Source organism: Crotalus tigris, unplaced genomic scaffold, assembly GCF_016545835.1.
Source record: "Crotalus tigris isolate CLP2741 ecotype Arizona unplaced genomic scaffold, ASM1654583v1 scf7180000018299.754606, whole genome shotgun sequence".
Taxonomy (NCBI): domain Eukaryota; kingdom Metazoa; phylum Chordata; class Lepidosauria; order Squamata; family Viperidae; genus Crotalus; species Crotalus tigris.
This window is the reverse complement of record NW_024096930.1, coordinates 52550-75850: the sequence shown is the minus strand read 5'-3', so window position 1 is coordinate 75850 and position 23301 is coordinate 52550. Positions and strand designations below refer to the sequence as shown.

Genomic DNA, 23301 nt, shown 5'->3' with positions numbered 1-23301 from the left:
AGGAGGCTGCTGGCACCTGGTTGAAGCAGCTGACTAGCATTCCATTGTAGCCGGCTCTGCCGGCGGCGGCAGGGATTCCCCACAGTTTGCAGCTTCTGCTGTGGTGCCCGGATCGGTTTCCCAGCATGTGGGCGTTGGAATGTTCGATCAGTATACCAGTTGAAAAGCCTTGGGATAGAGGAGTAGTGTCTCGGTTCCTAAGACCTTCGGAAATATGTGTTTTCCGATGGTCTTAAGTGAACCCTGTGAAAGGGTCGTTCGACCCCCAGAGGGGTCGCGACCCACAGGTTGAGAACCGCTGACCTAATGGATTGTCTGCTAAGGCTGGGAGTTTGAGGCATTGAGTTACAAACTGCATTCCTATCTAAGAGGGGGTTCCGCTCAATTACCATAGAGCAGTGATGGCGAACTTTTAGAGACTGAGTGCCTAAACTGCAACCCAAAACCCACTTACGTATTGTTGGGTGCCGGGTGGGTGTGGCCCATTGGATGGGCATGGCCAGTTGGGTGGGTGTGGCCCATTGGGTGGGCGTGGCAGACTGGGTGGGACTAAAAAGTTCAATCAATTCCAACTTTGCGAGATCTTTTTTTGCCCCCGCGAGAAGTTGAAATTGATTGATTGAACCTTTTTTTTTTTTTTTGCACACGGCAGCAGAGGCCTAAAGCGAAAAGTTTTTATGAAACCCAGCTGGAGGCCTAGGACTGGAGCGACGGCATGCGTGCCCACAGAGAGGGCTCTGCGTGCCACCTGTGACACGCATGCCATAGGTTTGCACAGCAATGTTCCACCACAGAGGAACATTGCTTGAATCCATGATCTCTCCCATATGAGGTGTAGCTTCTCCCCCCCCCCATGGTATTTAACATATATGAAGCTAGTAGGCAAGGTTTGTTTCATGGTACGGTGCTATCAATAAGCTGACAATTTCTACATTGCCATATCAGCGTATGCTGGATCAGTTTTTGACAGCTGAACTGGGTTTTGGAGGTTGTCAGAATCTACATGGTGCAAAACAAGTTTAAATTAAATCCACGTAGGTTAGGTTGCTTATCATCAATAAGGTTTGGGGATTCTATTAATGTTGGCTACAGTAAGACTCTTTCTGTAGTGATTCTTCCCTCAAAGAAAGAGTTCTGTGATTTAGGAGAGCTCATAATCCTGCTTAACTCTTCCTCCAGTTGTTGTCACTTTCGTTTTAGCTAATGTGCCAATTTTAGACATGGGGTGCCTTGTACACAGTGATTTGTTCCCTAATCACTATGTGATTGGATAACTGCAACCTGTTCCACAGGTAGTTCTTCATTTACGACTGGTCACCTAGTGACCGTTAGAAGTTACAATAGAACCCCCCCCCCCAAAAAAGCTACTTACTACCCAGTTTTGAAGTTATGGAAGTTGTAACATCCTCGCGGTCACATGAACAAAATTTGTGCAGATTCACTTTTATAACTGACCTCAGGGACTGTCTGTCTCTCCCCCCATACCTCCCTGCAGGGTCCCTGCAGCCCTTTTGCCTACTTTCTCCCCCCCTCCCCAAATTGCTTTTAGCGAGGCTCCTTCCATATAAATATATCTAGATTTCTAAGTATGTGTAGAAGCAAAAAGGGCTGCCCGGCTGCCATGTCCTTGGCTGCGTTGCTCCGCGTGGGCTGCACTTGGGGGTGACTCTCCTCCAGGGGGGCTGCTGGTGAGGGGGCCATGTGGGGAGGCGGGGCTGGGGTGATGGCACGCGTGCCCACAGAGAGAGCTCTAAGTGCCACCTCTGGCACCCATGCGATAGGTTCACCACCGCCTTAGGTTCGCTCATGGTGGCATGCAGGCAGGCAGTGGGGCTGGGTTTGGGACACTCGGTCTCTAAAAGGTTTGCTATCACTGACCTAAGGAATACTAAAATCCAATGCTGAAGGCCATTTATATTGTAGTGTTGTATCTTTTGCCATCACAGAAATAATAAGAGCATTAAAAACTGAAGCTGGCAGTTACTTTGCCTATTAAATGTTTTTTCATGAGTAATATTCTGACAGTGAGAAGTAACACCTGATGTACTGATATAAAACTGAAAGTTTTAATTGAGTTTGATGTGTTAATTTCTTGCCTGGAGAAAAGTTCTTAGCTCACCTAGCAGATTTATAAGGCATTATTTAAGGAAAGCCTTTTTTGTTGCTTAACTAATTCAAGATTATCAAAAATATTTAGCCATGTTAACAGGTATTGGTGGAGGAGTTAAATAATCTTATCTATAATTTAAGATGTGGAAATGGACAGAATTTGTGAATGAATATCTGGCATTCTATAATGTTTGCTATAAAATTCGGATTTCACTGTCACTCTATCACATATGAGATTGCTGGGTAGATAGGCTCGCCTATGTTCAGAAAATGACTAATACGATCATGTAAGTGGCAAACTTCAGGTACAGACCTGTCTGTAGTTCCTGCACAATTTCCTAACCAAAGTACATACTGTATATTCATATTATCTTAAAATTAGATTTCAAGGCAGGGAAGGATAGCAGCTAACTCTGTAAGACAATGAGCTTAATCTCCTGTGCCCAATCCTTCTTTTCCCTTTCTTTCTCTCTGTAGAAAGCTGAACTGTATTATAGGCCTAGTACTCCCATTCTTACACTAGATTTATGGAAGTTTTATAAATGTTATTTGTTCTGATAATGTATAATAATTGCCAACTAACTTGGAAAATACGCAGCATGTGCTGTCATTTTTCTTAACAGCAATTTGATTAGCAGATAAATATTTTCATAGCATTAACATAAAAATTAGAAAGTGATTACTATCAGGGAACCATTGATAACTTTGAAGCACGGGCTGATAAGAAGATTTAGGAATCCAAGGGAGCGTTTGTCAGCCCTTCAAGGCAGACCAGGTCTATTGAAAGAAATACTAAAATATAAGAAAGAAAGAAAGAAAGAAAGAAAGAAAGAAAGAAAGAAAGAAAGAAAGAAGGAAGGAAGGAAGGAAGGAAGGAAGGAAGGAAGGAAGGAAGGAAGGAAGGAAGGAAGGAAGGAAGGAAGGAAGGAAGGAACAATCTTGGAAGCCGGATAGTGTTTTTCCTTCTATTCTCCTTATATCAAAGATAATCAAAGGTGGAACAATTTTGAATTTTTCTTAATAAGTCCTGTTTTCCCAGACTAAACTTATGTTTTATCAATGGTCGATGTATATTTTTTTAGGACTGTTCCATATTTCTCTACAGGTTAGAACCTGGTCTCCAAAATACCGATTGTTTTTTAAAAAAATTGTTCAGCTCCCTGATGCACTTTAGAAATTTGAGATGGCTTTTTCTTATTGCAATCTGACATGTGTGGATCTGTGTGTTTTATTAGTGTAAAATATGATATGCGTGGTTTCTCAGTCAATCTATCCCATGGCAAGCAGCCATTAAAATCTTATTTTGGTAGTGTTGCTTTTATCCACATTACTAGGCTGGGATGAAAAAAGATGCTTGTAGTTGTTTGCTTCCTCACAGAGAGACTTTTAGCAATACTCATAGTTGTTCCCACATGTTTGAATTGGGGAAGATGTTCTGTTTTGGAGACTGATGAGTTATTTCTGTAGAATTCCGTATTTTTGGTAATTTAGAAAAAAGGGTTCACAGATCTTTACCCATGGAGTTTATATATTTAAAGTTAGATATAAGGAAATGATTTCAAGAAAGAGTGAGGGGAGTAAATGCAGGAGTAAACAAGATCCTTTTATTCCAAGTTCCAATAAAATTGCTTCAAGCCTAATTTCTAGCGTCAAACTTTTACGTTGCACCCTCAGAATTTTCAGAGTTTATTCCTAGAACTAGTTGTGGAGAAGTATTACAGCACTGTACTGTTAACCATAATCATTTGTTTTGCCAAGAGTAGTTCACAAGGTTGTGTAGGAACTGGCATAAAGAATTATACCTATAGACTGCCCGTCTACAAATTACTTTGAATCTAGAAGCATGCACAAAAAAACCTTAAATTCTTAGTTTGAAATGAAATATCCCTATTCAAAACGAACAAATTATATTTGGCCATTTTTGTGCATAGCTCCAGAACCAAACAAAGCAACACAATTTTTGCATTTGGCAATTTGAAAACTCAGGAATCTGTCAAATGCCTATTCACTGGTTAGTCAATGAACAATAGTTTTTAATGTTTCCTATTGTGCTGTGAAAATGGCAAGGCAAGGCAAAGATGTTGGCCACCAAATCTAAAATATAGCCCTATTTAGATTGAAAATATTTTGTCCACATTGTAGGCTTAAAAAAGTAATAGAATCTGGTTCTAAACAATAAAAAGTGTCTGGGTGCATATAAACAAAAATTCATTCACACTGAAATTACGCAACATAAACAACCTGTCCCAACATAATTTCCCAAGCTATACAAAAGGCATTTTTGCATTTATTATTCTCTTGGCCTTGTTTTTGAGAACAAAGTGTCTTTGTTCAGGTAGGCACTGAAGCCATTGGATTCGTTGTTTTAGTAGGCTATTCTCTCATTTTATAATATTTCAATATATTGATTCTCTCCATTTTATTCAGGCATTACGGTATTTATTGTTATGCTTTCTGTGGTTCTTTTAAAATTGTTGCCCTTGACAGAATATAAAATGAATGCACTGAATATTAACTAAAATGTAGATGTAATATAACACTTCATCCAATTATTATTTTCTTAAACTGAATGGCATTATCAACATTAAAAATGCAGTCCAATCTACAGTTTTTCTATTTTGTGCAGTTAAATAATTAGAATATAAAATATCATAACATTTCGTTTAGGTGAAGATGCCTTTTGAATGCAACTATGTTTTGCTTCACACTGGACAAAGAATGCCTTTGGTTGGATTAGGTACTTGGAAGAGTGATGCTGGACAAGTAAGTAGTTCACTATTAAATTGGGGAAGTTAAAGTATTTAAGATCTTAATTTCTGTGTGTTGATAGAAAAGTATTTTTTTATTATCTGTTAATTAAAAGTTTGGGAGAAAAGAATAGGTTTCTTCCACAATCACATTATATTCTATATTTCCATCCTTCTTAGCCCCTTTTGCCTTTGGCATAAATCACAAGCAGTGTTACATTTACTCTAAAATTAAGGCTTGACTAGTGATTGTCAAAAGAAGAAATTCCCAGTGATGTTCCTATTGATCAAAACATAATAGTCATGATATTTTCAAGAAACTTTATAAATGTCTACAAAATACTCAATTTTCATAAAAGAGAATGGAATCTCCTGATGAAATTATGAAGAAGATACTCTGTGCTCTCCTTAATGTTAGGCTTCTGAGAAGCTGGGCAAATGTTGTGAATCAGTAGACCTTATAATGACATTCAGTTTCAATCTGCAAGATTGAAATATAGTATTGCCAATTTACTTTAGTGGTTATTTTCCCATACTTCCAAATCAGGAGTAAAAATAGCAGCCTTAGAAGTTTCGGGTGACCCACTAGGATGCATTTTCTAATCCTCAGATTCTTTTCAAGTAGCTGCAGCCAAAAGTTGCATCTCCAAAAATGGCTGTGGCCAGAACTTGTTGGGATTATATAATAGATGTCATTCTTTAAGATACCTGAATTCCAAAACGTAAAAAAAAATCTAGATAATAGAAACTAATAACATATAAGGGAAAAAAGAAATTAAATAAAAATAAAAGAACAGAGAAAAAGAAAAACACTTCTGTATGCACTATCAAAATAATAGCTCCATCTCTGTACATATTAGTACATCTCAGATTTAAAAAAAAACAGAAAACCTTCTCCATATGGATTCATATTGCCCAATATTTTCTTTTTCTTTTAATACTGTAAAGCCAATTGAAAGGCTGAGAGTTAACCAGTTTCCTTTAGCCAACCTTTAGAATGTAGTATGCACTGGTTCTTCCAGGATCATGGTTTTTGTGATGGTCCAAACTTGTTATATACAGAGCTCTTCATACATTGACAAGTTCTATATACTGGGATATAATTTAACAAGCATTTGAAATCATTAAACTTTACCTTCCTCCTAAGAATCTGGTTCACCATAACAGTGATGTCTAACCCAGGGTTGTCCATCCTTGGCAACTTTAAAACCAGCCAGCAGGTTTTAAAGTTGCCAAGGTTTGATGACCCTGATCTAACCAAACAAACTCCCAAGGGGCATGTCTAAAGAATATACACTAGAATATGGTTGACTACACAAGCACTACAAAGACACTGAATTTTTTTTTTGTGCCACTGTGTCATCCAGCCAAAGGAACAAAGGAACAAATGTACCAAATTATGATTAAGTGTGAAGTATGACCAATCCAAAGTAATTTAGCATATTTTGTAGCTAGAAGAAATTTGAAGCCAGAGTCAGTATTGTGTAGTTGTTGGAGAATGCATCAACTCTGTATTTATGAACCCGTTCTGACTACCAGGCTAAATGATGACAGACAGACAGGTGTTCACACATAAAGCCCTATATCTGTTTTTCATATGAACTCTAGTTAGTTAAGTAAGTAAGTAAGTAAGTCTCTGTTTAAAAGAGAATGGGAATTTCCTATTTCTCTTATGCTTCTCTGTCTTCAAGATATAGGTTGGGCAAAAGTAAGAGTTTTCTGTCTTCTTAATAATTTTTTTTGTTATTATTGCTATCTAAATATTATTATTTCAGAACTTTGGTTATATTCAGAAGCATATATGCTAAATTCAGCTTTTTAGCAATAGCACAGTGAATAGAAATCAAGGCAAGATACTACTGTGTGTAGCAGAGAGCACTGAAATATAATGAGAAACCAAAGTAGTTACAGAGGCACAGCTGGATGTAAGGAAATTTGCAGAATTAAGGTTACAGTTTAGCTATTATTCAACCTGCCTGCAGCAAGTAGCAATTCACTTTGGCTGATCTTGAAAAAGCTAAGAAGTAGGACGTGGTGATGTTTGAATGAGAGAGCATGTAGAAATTCCAGCCGTGGGTGGTTTTAAAAATCACTTTCCCAGTTTCACCAAGAAAACCTGTATTCATGAAGTCATCAGGAGCCAAACTCAATTCAAGGGGGATCTTTTCCTTTTACATGATTTGAACAAGATATTTCCTAAACCCATTTCCCCATTCTTACAATTGGTAGCTATTTATTAAGGCAAGAATGCTGGTGAAATAATCAGATGCAAGGCAATATGGTAGATGAGGAAAACCTATTAAAATAAATACCAGGTTTTTGTCAAAAGACAGAAATAATATGCATTTCTAATTGGGCTGTTTTCTGTGGCAATTCTGACTATTGTGCTTACATAGTAATCTCCTCAGAATGCACCAGTTCTACTGAGAATGCAGTGAGAGTTATAGTTTTTTCCCTTCGGTCATTCTCTTTTCTTTCCTCTTGGTATATATACATGTCCCCTCCCTATACAGCATATCTTAAACAACTCTTTTATAAATAAAAGAGTAGCCTTTTTGGTAAAAAGGAATATGCTTTCTCTCATTCTAATCCATTGTGTTCTTTTCATTTTTCGGTTCTAGGTAAAGGAGGCTATAAAGTATGCCCTTAGCGTGAGCTATCGCCACATTGACTGTGCTACAGCTTATAGCAACGAAGGAGAAATAGGTGAAGCACTCCAGGAGTCTGTTGGGCCGGACAAGGTAAAATAAGGAATCTCTCTGGGTTCCTGTTAGAAAGGAATGGCAGAAAGGCCAACTGTGCACAGCCATGTCTATTTCATATTAGTTCTACTTACTGAACAATTATAATTGCATCTCTTTATGTACTGTAACGTGACCATCAACAACAATGTTCTGCTGTGGTTCCGTGTTGTAAATTCTGCCTGGTTCTATTTATTTAATATTCTGTCACTCCTGAGGTTTTTGCAAGAAACACTTTAAGAGAAGACGAGGTTGGTTGTTTATGGAAGTGAAGTTTTATTAGATAGTGAGCAGAAAGTGAAGGCCAGGATCGTATTCATAATACAGATGACACAAAATATGTATATATATATATTAATCAGCAATCGTAAGATTCAGAATGAATCAGAAATATATCATGCATTGAAGAAGTATGTCTTGTTTTCTGTTTTGGATGTGTATCTTATAAAATCGGCATATAGGTGTCCCTCAACCTATATCAATCCCTCTGATTGTGGGAAGCCAGCAGGAAGTTGCCTCAGCTAGTGACTGTGGGATTTAGTTAACAACGGCAACTGGGACTACAACTGCATTGTTTAGTAATTGAAAGTCTGGTCTCAATTGCACTCTTAAGTCGAAGACTGCATGTATTATTTTTATGAACTGAATTGGTACCACACAAACCCCAGGATACCAACATTTTTCTATAAAGTATTATATTTTGCTATCTTTATAGCTGAAATGCATGTAACATACAAATGAGAAGGTGGCAAAATGTATTTATATATTTGTCACATTTGTATGCTACATGTTCCTGACAAAGTCAGTCCACAAAATCAAATAATGCCCAGTGGTCCTGCAGTGCCCACAATTTCCCTAAATATGTCCATTCACGTCAAAATATCTTTTTAATTAAATAGCCGAACTCTTGCAAAATAAGAGGACTATTTTTCTTACTACGTTTCATTTTGTTTCATTTTTTTTAAAAAATAATATTTAATCTCTAGTGCACACAAAAGCTTGTAAAATGTTACGTTGTGTCACCTGCCATAAAAAACCGCTTGATTAGATGTAGAGCTTGTCTCATGCCCCAATGATTCTTAATAATGGAAACATAAAAATCATTGCATAATGGGAACAGTTTTATACATGGTTGTTTTGAGTAAGCATGATCCACAGTGAGGAAGAAAATAGTATTTAAAATCAGGATGGAGCGATTAAGAGTTTTAGCAGATGGTAGCTTTTCTGAGATTGGAAGTTAAGCAGTGTTGGACCTGGTTACTGCTTGAATGGGACATGTAAGGAAAAATGCTGGGCTGTAATAAAACATAAATGCAAAACATAATTTAGACAGAATGAAAATTTGCTTGCTATATTTGGCATAAAGTTGGGCTAGCTAGATGTTGAAAAAAAATCTTAGAAGGCAGGAGGGGCAAGCCATTTTATTATTGGCAGCATGAAAACATGGACATACTCTTCAAATCATCAGAAGGTGAACTCAACGTGGAGGAATGAACACTAAGATAGATTACGACTAGATGAATATGGAATGGACTTAAAATGAAAAGATGAACTCTTAATATGTAAAAAAGAAGAGTTATTGTCAGGGTAGCATCTAATCATCAATTTGATCATGTTCCTGCTGCAAAAAACTCTGGAAGTGAATGTATGGATTAGAAAGAAAGAGAAAATATGCAAAACATAATTTAGACAGAATGAAAATTTGCTTGTTATGTTTGGCATAAAGTTATGTTAAATGCGACAGGGTGGTATGTTAAAACTTTGAAACACAGCACTTTTTATAGAAATGGGTTTGTTTAGATGTCTTAAGAGATCTAAACAATCTTGTAAGAATTTTAGAACTTATTTGTACTTTGGAATGAAGCTTCTCCTATTCTGCACAGATTCGTCCATTTCCTTCTCCTCAGCCAGAAATAGAACATGAAATATTAATACAGAGATATTGAATTGAGCAATATGTAAGTTAGTGCTCATCTTTGGTGCTCTTCTTTGGTGACATGTCTTCACTTGTATTAAGAAATGCTTGAAACAATAATGTTTCACTGTTTGTTGTTCTTTTTAAAGGCTGTCAAAAGGGAAGAACTGTTTGTTACGTCAAAGCTATGGAATACCAAACACCACCCAGAAGACGTGGAACCAGCTTTAAGGAAGACTCTGCAAGATCTAAAGCTGGATTACCTAGACCTCTACCTTATGCACTGGCCACATGCCTTCGAGTACGTTTTAATAAGAGAAACATTAAGAGATTAAACCATAATTTGTTATTTATTTAAACCTGGGGCACAGGGCAGGGGAACAGAGAGGGAGAGAGGCTGAAATTTACTCCTTTTTAAAAAATGTGGTGGGGGAAGTGATGTGTGATCCAACTCCAATCACAATGTTGATGTTATGTTACTTGTTCAGCAGAGTACTAAGATTCTAAGAAAAATTACATATGACTCCTGGAAGTATTTTGTTTTGCGCGTTCATTCTGGAGGGCTGCTATTAATTTGTATAGTTCATAATACTATGAAAATTTATATAGTTCTCAAGGATAAAAATGTAAACTAATGAATAGTAATTAAGTAATTATTTTAAAGTGCATTCGTTCTTAAGGGTGTTTCCAATGGATTTGCTAACTATTTTTTATAGGCGAGGGAATAATCTCTTCCCCAAGAATCCTGATGGTACAATGCGTTATGATTACATTGACTACAAAGATACATGGAAGGCTATGGAAAAATTGGTGGAAAAAGACTTGGTAAAAGCTATTGGACTTTCAAATTTCAATAGTCGGCAGATTGACGATGTTCTCAGCATAGCTTCTGTCAAGCCAGCAGTTTTACAGGTAAGCTAGAAGAAGGAAAAGAGGATGTGATTAATTCTTAAGATTATGATTAGAGTAATGGAAATGCAGTGTAAAAGAAACAAGTTGTGTTTCTTTTGAGAGGCATGTCAACATATCTGAGCCAAGAAGTGGTTTCTTAAGCAGTGGGTGCACCACACCTTCCTCTTTCAAAACTGCCAGCACCACCAGCCCTCTCAAGGATTCATTCACCACTCCTGTATCCAACCTGTTATCCCCTCACATGTACTAGCCAGGAGGAGTATTTATCTAAATACAGGTGGTGAAGTTCATCCAAGAGAGGACTTTGTTCCTGTCCTCAGCTGTCACAGACTTGAAAAAGTCCCAGATGACTTTGTAGGATGTTACCTTTGTCATCTCACAAGACTTTATAAGCATTTAATCTGAACAGATAAGAGTGATTTTATCTGCAAAATATCTAGTAAAGTGGTCATAGTGGCCTACTAGAGCAGTGGTTCTCAACCTTTTTAATGCCGCGACCCCCAACCAGTCGTAAGTCGAGGACTACTCAACTGGTGCAGCACCATTTGCAGAATGGGACTTTTGGTGGGCTCAGCAGGGCAGAGACAGCCTGGACAATTCCTATTGGCTTTTGAAAGCCAATAGAATTAGACTCTATTCAAGGGAGTCTATTCTATTGGCTTTCAAAAGCCAATAGAATAAAAGGGAGTAGCACAGCTAAGGAAAAGGGGGGGAAAAATGGCGGACTGCATTGTTTGGCGACCCCCGTGAAATGGTCGTTCGACCCCAAATGGGGTCCCGACCCACAAGTTGAGAATCATTGTACTAGAGGATCCAACAATGATTAAATAAGGTTGCTGGGCGGCCTTCTGCCAATAGATTAACTGGAGAAATATTGAAGCTTTATCACCCTTACTGCCACCTACGTTCAATCGCTTTCCCTTTTTGTTTTTCACTGCCATTGCTGCAGGTGTCTCCTATATTACCTTCTGAAGCATCTCTCTAAACCAAAGATGACTTTTTCCCCCCCTCCCCCAGATCCATGCACAGGGAGAGAGTGCTCAGGCATTCTGTCAAGTATTTTCCTCAGTTCTGTGTTTCTGAATTCAACTAAGAGTCTCAATTAAACACTCCTCAGTAGACTGCTGAGAAAGTCCCCATGTTGTCCCTTGAATCCAAGCAGACTCATAAGTGACCTGGGGCCAACCCTTTAATGCTTCTTTCTTCCCTACAGGGTTGTTAGTGGCCATTGAACATCAAGGATATCAGAAAGTGATCTGACCATTATAAAGGATTGGTATTAATGTCTTTAGGTTGGTCTAAGGCAGTGGTTCTCAACCTGTGGGTCGGGACCCCATTTGGGGTCGAACGACCATTTCACGGGGGTCGCCAAACAAGGCTGTCCGCCATTTTTTCCCCTTTTCTTTGGCCATGCCCCTGGCACCCAGTAATGTATAAGTGGTTGGGGGTCACTACAACATGGGGAACTGTATTATGGGGTCGCGGAATTAGAAAGGTTGAGAACCACTGGTCTAAGGTAAAAGCCAATCTAACATGTGACTCCAGTCTGAGTAAGGACTGTGGTAACTTGGGGCAAGCCATGGTTTCATGGCAGTCATAAACAAAACATAAACAAAGTTTATGCAATCATAAACTTCTAAGTTGTCCTATAACATACTTCCAACAGTTTGAAATTGTCTGGAAAAATAGACCACCAGCTAGGCAACATTAAGCAGTTCTGGAAGGCAGCGTGCTGGCCAGCAGGGATGATACTACAGTAGCAGTTCCCCTGCTTGTCCTTGATACCCAGTTTCATGAACAGGACCTTTGATGTAGTCATTACTACAAGAGTGCATCTGTTCACATCAATTTCTCATTGAATGTTATTGTCTCTCCTCTTTTCCAGCCTTGGTTTCAAGTTGGTATATTCATAAAACCTGACCAGGCAGCTTTTAGACAAAAGCAATCCTTCATTTTCACCTAATCCAATCTTAAAGGTATATGCCCATGCATGTCTGCTGCCTCCTCCAACCCATGGCCATGTAGGCACATGTTCTTACTCTAAATAAAACTGGAATTGAAAAGAATCAACTTGAGGCCAACTTCTCCTGCAATTCAGAATCCAGGTTCTTAGCTGGGGCTGGGGGACAGAAATGGAGATTGGTATCAGGTATCCAATTTACCTTTCTCTGTAACAGTCTGTCTTTGCTATGCCCCATACTCCCTTTGCCCATCACTACTTTGATCCTTTCCCATTCGGTCCTCTCCTGATTCTCCTCCCAATACAGGGCGCGTCCAGCCTTTCAATCCAGTCACCACCCTGTTTGTATTTTTGAATAATCATTCTGCCTTTAGAATATAGTTACCCTAGCAGAATGGGCCATGGGCACCTTTCAGCTATCCCTTCCCTTCTCCCATTCATCCCCCTCCCTATTGAAGTCAGTGTAACCTTCCATTCCAATTCCATTTTTAGTTGGTTTTTTTTCACTCTATCCTTCCTGGCTCTCCTGTAGGAAAAATAATGCTTCCTCATGCTGTAAGTTTTCTTTTCCTCCTTTGGAAGTTGGTCCTGCATTCCACCCGTTTTTGCCACGTTCCAGTGCCAGTCCAGATTTCCCATAAATACAGTGAAGTTTGCTACTCTTTCAGCATATTATCTCTCAGCTATTTGAGTTTCTCCAGAAATGGCAGTGACTAAACCACTTCTTTTTCCATGGAGCCTTGATGATGCAGAAAGTTGCTATTTATCACTGTCTTTTCTTTTTTCAGGCGAATCTTTCACCAACATAAATCTGTCGGTTAACATCACTCTTTCTCTGCCCACTCAGTCTTTTTTGCAACATTCTACAATCCGTCAAAAAAATTAGGCCACTATCTCCAGTTCTCTTCCCATCTAGACCCAGTTCTCCTTTCTCCCTTGTTATTAGCAATCCCTTCTCTTTACATGTTATGCGCTTCCTCACATTATCTTCAACTTACAGTAAAGCTTAGCCTTTGCCATGTCCCATCTCAGCGCTTTCCTTCCTGCATATCGAGTTTCTATTCTCTTGTATCCTATCAAGAAGATCAAGAGCCATATCTATATTGTAGGAAATCAACAGGTCAGTCCTCATCCTTAATTCCACTCCAGAAAAATGGACCGAGAAATTAGCTAAATTAGTGTCATTTATACAGTGCATCATTTTCTCTGTTCCTGCTGTTGGCAGCAAGCAGACATATCTAATGTTACATTACTTTCTTCTTTCATTCACAACTACATTGTGTACCTGTTCTTTGATTCTCATTTGGCCAAGGCCCTCCCTCCTGCCCATAGCTTGCAGGATTAGTGGTCAAGGCAATTAGCATTCACCTCACCTCTGCTGTCTCATCCCTATTCCTTATTCTGCTCTGCCAGTTTTTCCAGCTCCTGCTTTCCAGGTATGTTTGCTTTCTCCCTCTTGCATCACATATCCTCCTCACTATAGTTTTTAGTTAAAACCAGGGCTTTTTTTTGTCATAGAACACCCAGAACGGAGTTCCCGCACCTTTTTTGGATGGAACCTTATAGGGTAGGCAAGGCGGGTTGTATGACGTGTGTGAGTTCCGGCACCTTTTTTTTTTTTTTTTACAAAAAAAGCACTGGTTAAAACCAACCTGAAAGAGGGAGAAAGCACAAAAAAGTGTCCCTTGTTTCTGATGTTAATGTCTCATTTCCAAGATATGGAGAAGGGGTACCTTCCCCCCCCCTCCTGCAAAGTAATTTGAGGATGTACCTTTGTGTTAAAAGTGTAGAGGAGAGACAAAATATTCTACCTTGTAGCGTATGCAGAAGGAATCCCATCACTCAGTTGAGCTCCTTTGTCTCCATATGAGCTGCTGGAGAGCCAAAAACTGCATTTTTATTAACAATGGAACCACTTAGTTTTATAGAAGCAATTTAAAATCCGGTAGAACAGGAATGGGGGATTTGTGAACCTTCAAATCTTGCTGAATGCAGCTGCTTTGATCCTTGGTCACCGGCCAAGCTGGCTGGGCATTAGGAGGGCCAGAGATGTCCCACTCCAGCCACAATGAATGAAGGTATAGGAAGAAGAGAGATCTCCATATTTTTCTCTGTGAGGCCTTCTGTTTCGCATCTTGTATTATTCTGAAGCTTTACCCTTATGGACCTTGATATGGTTGTAATGGTGGTATGAGAAGGAAAAATGTAAAACAAAGTGGAGATAATGCAGTAGCTGAAGTAATTTTGCTTCTAGTTAATGCAGCACAACTTACAAGCCACACACAGTTTCTATCACAGGCATTTCTACATTTTGCCATTATGTTTTTTACATTAAAATTAGGAGGTTTTTCTCCAAAAGAATGTACAGCTTGAAAATGCTTTATTATCTTGATTCTGTTCATATAGTTCATTTGTCACATAATGTTCATCTAAGGTAGACAAAAATGCAGTATAGACTCTAGCTCAATACAATCTGCCAGAATGTTAGCTGCACATTTGCCACCAACCCACAGATCATGGTGGACTTAATTTCCCCTAAATTGTTAATGGTTGGAACTTATTACTCTAAAATCTACTCTTTCAGTAAAGTGATTTTAATTTTTTGGCACTAGTTTGCTCACTATTGTATATTGCTTTTAATAGGTGGAATGTCATCCTTACCTAGCCCAGAGAGAACTAATAGCTCATTGCCATCAGCGGGGACTGGTGGTAACTGCTTATAGTCCTCTTGGTTCAGCTGACCGGATGTGGAAGCACCCAGATGAGCCGGTATTGCTGGAAGAACCTGGGATAAAGAAGCTCGCAGAAAAATACAACAAATCTCCTGCTCAGGTTCTTCTCAGGTATTAGTAAATGAGCTGTTGAGAGATCAGCATTAAAGATCTAAAAGAGCAGAGAACTAGACCCTAAAACTCTTTATATTCCTTATTAATACATTTAGCTAAACACTGTACAATAAAAATTGATGTTATAATGTGATGGCAAAAGGATACCAACCACTCCTGATTTTGTAAACACTTGAATTTTGATTCTGTAGTGTTGAAATGTTGCAGTGATTGTGGTGGCTAAGCGAATTTAGTATCCTCTTGAAAGGACAGAGTGTAGAAATATAATTCCAATACCAAGTCAGGCCATCGTCTGCCTAGCCCTAGGCCATTTGGAAGAGTTGCAGAGGCATTCCAGTTTTCAAACAAGCATTGGATAAAGAGATGTCAGAGATTGAATCTGAGATCTTTATAATGCAAATTTTTTTAGAATGAAAAATTCCCTAAGGGAGAAATGAAGCTGGTTTAATGGTTAAGCTGGAGACTGAGTTCTAGTCTCACCTTAGACATGAAAAGCCAGCTGGGTGACCTTGGACCACTCATACTCTCAACCCAACTCACTTCACAGCGTTGTTGTTGTTGTTGTCGTCGTTGTGGGAAAAATAAGAGGAAGGAGCATTAGACATGTTTGCCCTCCTGAAGTTAGTTATAAAAATAATAAAGGAGTGATATAAATAAATAAGGAAGAGGAAAAAGAATGTTAATTTTTTGCTATATAATTAAAACGTTATTATATTTTGTTAATAGTACAGTATTATTTTATTATACAGTATGAATGTTTTTTATTCTGTTGAAAACAACTTTGTAGTTTAAAATGAAGATTTGCAATATAAGGTGCTTTACATACATTTTAATTAAACCAGCAAAAGCAAGGAAGCAGCTTAGTTTTCTTTAAAAGAGCCTCGGATTCTAGGAATACAGTTTGAAGTTCTATTCAAAGGACCCTGATTAGTATTCTATATTCTATGTTACAATGGCATTATATTTAACTTTCACCCTAAAATTGTGTAGCCTTGTAGAGAAAATATTTTCCCTCTCAGAATAGAGCACTTTGGATTTTGTTTACTTTGAATGAGAAAAATCATAGCTTGTTGTTTAATTCTATAACAGATGGCAAGTTCAGCGGAAAGTAGTTGTTATTCCCAAGAGTGTTACTCCTGCACGCATACTCCAAAATATTCAGGTGAGTGGGACTTCCGACTGACTTGCAAGAAGACATTACTTGTAGGCAGCTTTGGTCAACAGTATTGAAGCTTTAGCTGTGTCTTTTCCTTGGTAATACATTGTACAGGTAGTCCTTGCTTACTGATTGCTCATTCAGCAACCATTTGAAGTTACAATGGCACTGAAAATAGAGATTTACAGCTGGTCCTCTCAGTGTCCCTGCAATGACACAGTCATGGTTTAAGTGCTTGGCAATTGGTAGACACGTGTGACAGTCACAGCATCCCATGATCATGTGATCTCTTTTTTGCGACCTTCACCGCTGGCTTCCAACAAGCAAAGTCAATGGAAAAGCGAGTAGGAAGTCCCAAGTCATAGTCACATACATTATGTATAATGAGTGGTTTGCTTAATGACTACACCCAGAACTGATACTGTTAGGTGCTTTTACTTTATTACAGTGTGACTTAGTGATAGAGTTATGGGTCCCAATGCAGTAAATAACTGAGGACTACCTCTATAGGAAGAATATAATTCTCAACTGATGTGTCCTGGTATCATTTTACTAGAGCTGATGAAGGCACACATGCACATTCTGATTTGTTTGAAGTACCAGCTGATCAACTAATTTACTATTGAATCTTACTACCACAGATTCTAGACTTGTTTATGTGGTTATATTTTTTACCTGCTACACTGTACTAGTTTAATATATCTGGTGCTTGCAGTTTGTGCATTCAATATATTTAATTGATCTTCACTTGTATGCTTCTGCCTCCCAGACTTTAAAGGAAATTTTTTCCCTTTTGATCTTGATAGGTCCAGTAGAATCCAACATTTCTGTGTGATATCATATTACTGTATTGCTTTAAACTGCACTTCAAACATTGTTTTAATGATGCAATTTCCTTTTGAAGTTGTTATAATCTCTTTGATATTTTTCAAAAGCTTTAGAAAAAAAATCAGATAAATATAAATCCCTTCTCTATCAGCCCTCTTATTTAGAAATCATTTAATAACAGATCTATGGCTATCTAGAAAGTGTTACAATTAATGCTATCTTATTTGCATACTCCTGAAGTGCTCAGAGAGCTTAATTTTGAATAATTTGCAAAACTTTTGTTTGTTTAACAGCTTTTTATGTTATTTCTACATGTTACTGGGAGAGGTATTACATCTGTAGATGGTTGGAAAGTTACTCTTTTTGCAATGATAGGAAGCAGAATATCAGTGCTTTTCTTTCCAAAGAATTATTGCTGAGTTTATTTCTTGTCTATGAAAAAAATATTCTTTTTCTTTAACCCACCAAAGAAAATTGCTCCTGCATCTTCTATTCCAGTGGTTCTCAACCTGTGGGTCGGGACCCCATTTGGGGTCGAATGACCATTTCACGGGGGTCGCCAAACCATGCTGTCCGCCATTTTTTTCCCTTTTCCTAGCTGTCCTACTCCCTCTTATTGGTGGCCACACCCACTTGGGGGTCACCACAACATGGGGATCTGTATTATGGGGTCATGGCATTAGAAAGGTTGAGAATCACTGTTCTATTCAGTTAAATTTAGGTTATGGGAAAAATGAACAGTTAATCCAGGAGAATAAATCAGTAATAGTCAGTTTGGCATCTTGTCAGTCAAGGAAGGTGGCTGTAAGTTGGGCAGCACTAGCCTAACTCAGGAAGCTGATTCTGTAGGACCCGTCCTTACCTTTTCATGGTGAATCACCTGCTTCTTTGATTTTGCAAAAGTTCATGATGATGAAATCCTGAGTGGAAATCAAACTTCTTCTATAGTCATGAACTATCCTCTCATTGTCGTGTTGTGACTTAGTTTACTTGAATAACTATGGCATAGTAGGCCTGTTGAGAAAGTTTCAAACTCCATGGTACTTTCTTGGAACTTTACAAAAGCTTCTGCAGTAATATGCCTGAATATATTGTGACTCATTCAGCTATAAGCGTACGACTGAACACCTTCCGTGTAACTGTTCAGCCTTGTTGGAATATTAATAAAGCTACTAGAGCTCCAATTTCCAGTGCATTCAGCCACTATAGACAATAGTGTGAGATGCTGAGATTATTACAGGAATATCCGAAAGATCACAAATTTCCCAACTCATTACAATAGTCACTATTGTCCCCTATCACCAGTTTTCACCAAATTATATAATGTTCTGAAGTTGCTTTTTGTGATGAAAATTTTGCAAGGAATAAACAAACTTTATTAATATGAACTCCTACTGAGGAATTTGCTTCTCTGTGTTCAGAGATTGCTGCTTTCCTAGTACTTGTTTTTCTGCTGTATTTCTCATTGAGGCAAAAATTATAAGATTTCTGTAATCTACACTCCAAATGTGTAGTATATAGCACCGCCTAGTAGAAAGTGTGAGTTTTTTAAGGTTGTTTCCAGTATCAGTTTCCTTGCAAGATGTCCTGTGTTAATAGTTTTGCCAAGTTTCTGAAGTTTGGGTCTATTTCTGTACAGTGCTATAAGTAGCTAGACCAGTGGTTCTCAACCTGTGGGTCGGGACCCCATTTGGGGTCAAATGACCATTTCATGGGGGTCGCCAAACAAGGCTGTCTGCCATTTTTTCCCCCTTTTCTTTGGCCACGCCCCTGGCACCCGGTGATGTATAAGTGGTTGGGGATCACCACAACATGGGAAACTGTATTATGGGGTCATGGCATTAGAAAGGTTGAGAACCACTGAACTAGACAATGGAAGTCATCACAAGGAGATAATTTCACAATTTAAAAATAATGAAACTTTACAGATGAAGATTTTTTTTCACACTTAAATCTTTTACAAAGAGTCAGAAACACTGAAAAAGATTATTTCTATAGACCAGGCATGCTTGCCGACAAAAAATGATGTTTTCTTTAAGTGGTTAAGATGTGCAATGCTTTAGACCTGCAGCCAAAAATGTGCTTCCGAGTGGGCGGGCGCATTCATATCTCATCTATCTGCATTACCTTAAAGCAGTGTTTCCCAAACTTGACAATTTTAAGGCATGAGGACTTCAACTCCCAGAATTCCACAGCCAGCAATGCTGGCTGTGGAATTCTAGGAGTTGAAGTCCACATGCCTTAAAATTGTCAAGTTTGGGAAACACTGCCTTAAAGAAGCTGCATCTTTAAGGAGATGCAGCATACACACCCATTCCCACTTCAAAGCATCTTTTGGCTTTGGCACTGAAGTATTGCACATCTCTTAGTAGAGAGCTCTGATTACTTAGATATGTTCTCCACCTGTTTGCATTTACATGTGTTCCACAAGCAGAATTTTTAAGCTGTTAAGTGAAAATCATAGCCTTAATTAACAGTAAATGTATTTACATGTTTTAGGTGTTTGACTTCAACCTTACCATTGAAGAGATGAGCTTTATTGAAGGCCTGAATAAAAACTGGCGATATATTGTGCCAATGGTTACGGTAAATGTTGTTTCTGTTCATACAAAATAAATAAATAAAAAGAAACTGAAATTTGTAAAATACCCACTGAGTGTGCTTAGTCTCCTATCCCTTCAACAGCTGGTCTATCCTGTTCTGCCAAAAAACAAATACATGTTTAAACTCTTTAAATGTTTTCAATTAAAAGTTGCAGTTAAGAAATGGATTAAGGTACAAATAAATCCATAACATCCAGTAACAATGTTTTCATGCTTATTTCTCCAAAGTAAAAATCTGTGTGCCCTCTAGTGGCTTGTGAACTATAGAACAAAATTATAAAGTGACCCTGTTGCTGTTACAAAGGTTGCCTTTCAAAACTCTCACAATTTGGTAAACCTAAAACCATATCAGAAAAGTAGAATTAAAGGAATGAAATCATGTTTCATCCTATTAAAATACCTCAAATATTAAAATAAAACTAACAAACGATAATAAGAAAACAGAATATATTTTTGAGACTAGTATAAGTTTAGATATAACCTTTACCTTTGTTGCGCTGGTCATATTAACATACTGTAGATATAGATAATGATGATGATGATGTCTGTTCATATCTACAGTATTTCTCGACCTTGACAATTTTCAGATATGAGGATTTTAATTCCCAGAATTCCTCAGATAGCTTGATGGCTGCTAGCTGGAGAAATGCTGGTCTGCATGCTGACTGGGGAATTCTAGAGTTGAAGTCCACTTATCTTAAAGTTGCTAAGGTTGAGAAACACTGTACTAGTGAATGGTTGAAGATCAAGCTTGGCTGCTGGGTTTGCTGACTTTTTTGAAGGAAACATGACTAGGTGGGCTGAATATGTTTATATCTTAATTTTTTTTTGCATCATTATATAGTATTACATTGTCATTCAGTGACTTTCAGCTGTATTACATAAACTGATATTCATCCCTTATCTGTCATCTCGGTTGCATACTGCAATAGTTTATTTAAATGTTCCTCCCATTTTTCTTTGTAAACTACATGATGAAGCAATCTGTTCTTGGAAATTCTTGGTGATGTTAATCAGTTCATGGATTCTTATAAATGGTCTAAGAGAGTGATATGTGCCAATATCCTTAGGATAACAAGGAGCATTATTGAGAATCAGCCATAGCTTGAAAACTGCATTTTTAGTTTTCAAATAATGTTTATTTCATGGGTGAAACAGATTTTGACTCAGTCATGAAAAGTGCACCAGTTACCCATGCCTTTCTACCCTCTAGAAAAGGGGAAGATGGCTCTAGTTCTTATTCCTATAAGCATATGGATGAAGGACCCTGATATAAAAACATAAAATCTTGACCGTTAAATCTCTGGAGCACTGCCAGGTGCTTAGTTTTCTTCTAAGACCATCACAAACCTAAAACACTAAGCAATTCCAGTACTGATTGTGTGCTTAGAAATCATTTTAATCATATTTATTAATATTATTTATCATTTTATTTAGGAAACTGTTACTATATAAGTCAGATGCCTGTGTCTCATTTGGATATCAGTAACTTACAAGGCCAATGCATATACAGGTAGTCCTCGTCTTACAACCACAACTGAGCCCAAAATTTATGTTGCTAAGTGAGAAATTTGTCGTGAAATTTGCCCCATTTCACGATTTTTCTTGCCACATTTGTTAACTGAACCGCTGCAGTTGTTAAATTAGTAGCACAGTTGTTAAGTGAATCTGGTTTCCCCACTGACTTTGCTTGTCAGAAGGCTGCAAAAGATGATCACATCACGGCACAACACTGCAACCGTCAAAAATGTGACTCAGTTGTCAGGCACCTGAATATAACCATGTGACCGTGGCTGCAATAGTCATACGTGTGAAAAATGGTCATAAGTCACTTTTTTTCAGTGCCATTGTAACTTCTAGCGGTCACTAAATGTATTGTTGTAAGTCGAGGACTACCTATATACACTCGTGCCTAGAACACTTATGAATGTGTGTACAAGTGAGATATTTTCAACAGAGGTTCACTGAGAAAGAATGAGATCAGCCTGCATAGTTGCTTCCCACCCTCTCTTATGGGAAGAGTCTTGCATCAGGACATATCATCTTTCCCTCCCTTGCCAATACTTAGATTCTGAGAGTTATGAAAGGGAAGTTGATCTACAGAAAATCTTCCATGGAGATCAAATTTGTATGGTTGTTTGGTTATTGCAAAGGATCACTGTGGTATCAATTTGACTGAAAATTGAATAGAATTTTCAAAATTCTAAATGTTAGTTAAGGTCATCTGCAAAAGTGCAATGTCTCCTTTCCGTTCTCTTAAGACAGGGGTGTCAAACTCAATTTCATTGAGGGCCGCATCAGCATTGCGGTTGCCCTCGGGGGACTGGGTGGGTGTGGACAAGGTAGGTGCGGCCTACTGGGTGGGCATGGATGGAGTGGGTGTAGCCTACTGGGTGGGCATGGCCAGCTTTACATTGTTCGCATCAAGGGGGCCTGTGGGGGCCTGGGCAGGAGTGGGACAGTTCTGAGGGTCTCTGGCAGAAGGGGGTGGAATCGGGGCAAGCGCCAAGGCAGGGCCCATTTCTTCATTCCTCACAAAGGGTGACACCTTCCCAGCATGCACCCGGGGAGCGAGGCCCACATGGCAGGGGCTGGTTCCTCAGTGTTTCTAGACGGCCTTGTGGAGCTAAGACTGAATGCGTTTCAGCATAGATGGCCACCACAAAATTGTACATTGACTCCTGGCCAGCCTGGGCCAGGGCCAAGATAGCGGGGGCCATTCCCTCACTGTTTCCAGGATGGCTTCATGGGCCACATGAAACTACTTCGTGGGCCGCATCTGGCCCCTGGGCCTTGTGTTTGACATGTCTGTCTTAAGAGTTACCACTGGAGTAGATGTTTTTAAACATGTTTCTTTTAAAGTGTTCTTTTCAAAACTATACATTGATACATCTGATATAGCAAATGTAAATATTTAAAATGTTTACAGTTCTCGCCAAGCTTTTGTTTCTATTCTCTGATTTCTTACTATATATTTAAAAAAAACCAAGCTGCAAGCTGTGCTGCTTCAGATGCCTAAACTGTAGTTATTTAGTGATATATTTGCTATCTTTGCATATCTAATGTAGTATTGTGCTGATTTTAGATTGCAATTGATACAAAAGTATCCATTTTTTCAGAGAAGTAGAAATGATGACTTTGTTATTAAATAGTCAAATTTCAGAGAATGCTATATTCACTTTGAAATAATAGAAACAATTGTGTTTCCTTTTAAGTAACACTTTTCTTTTATCTTTCACAGGTGGGGGACAAAATGATAGCAAGAGATGCTGGACACCCCCTATATCCCTTCAATGATCCATATTAATTCATAGAGTTTGCCAAAATGAGAGTGTATTTCCGTTCAGGACTGCTAGTGCCATCAAGAAATTTAAAAAAAAAACTTAAATAATGTTTTATATCTGTAGGATTGCATTTAATCCTGAAGAGTTAACAATGGTTTGAGAGAAATAACTGTTTAACAATATAAATTGTACAACCTGAA

General features: G+C 38.3%; 1 protein-coding gene across 4 annotated transcripts in view; it reads left to right on the top strand.

The window, feature by feature from the left end:
- Positions 1–23301, top strand: part of AKR1A1 (aldo-keto reductase family 1 member A1) — a 26528-nt gene extending 3227 nt beyond the window's left edge. For all 4 annotated transcript variants that reach the window (XM_039349583.1, XM_039349580.1, XM_039349581.1 and 1 more), the window contains exons 2-9: positions 4777–4872; positions 7478–7597; positions 9662–9813; positions 10229–10424; positions 15028–15227; positions 16320–16392; positions 19714–19800; positions 23059–23301. In XM_039349583.1, the coding sequence (XP_039205517.1) occupies positions 4783–4872; positions 7478–7597; positions 9662–9813; positions 10229–10424; positions 15028–15227; positions 16320–16392; positions 19714–19800; positions 23059–23124 (984 nt within the window). In that variant the 5' untranslated portion in view covers positions 4777–4782 and the 3' untranslated portion in view covers positions 23125–23301. The remainder of the gene's footprint in view (positions 1–4776; positions 4873–7477; positions 7598–9661; positions 9814–10228; positions 10425–15027; positions 15228–16319; positions 16393–19713; positions 19801–23058) is intronic.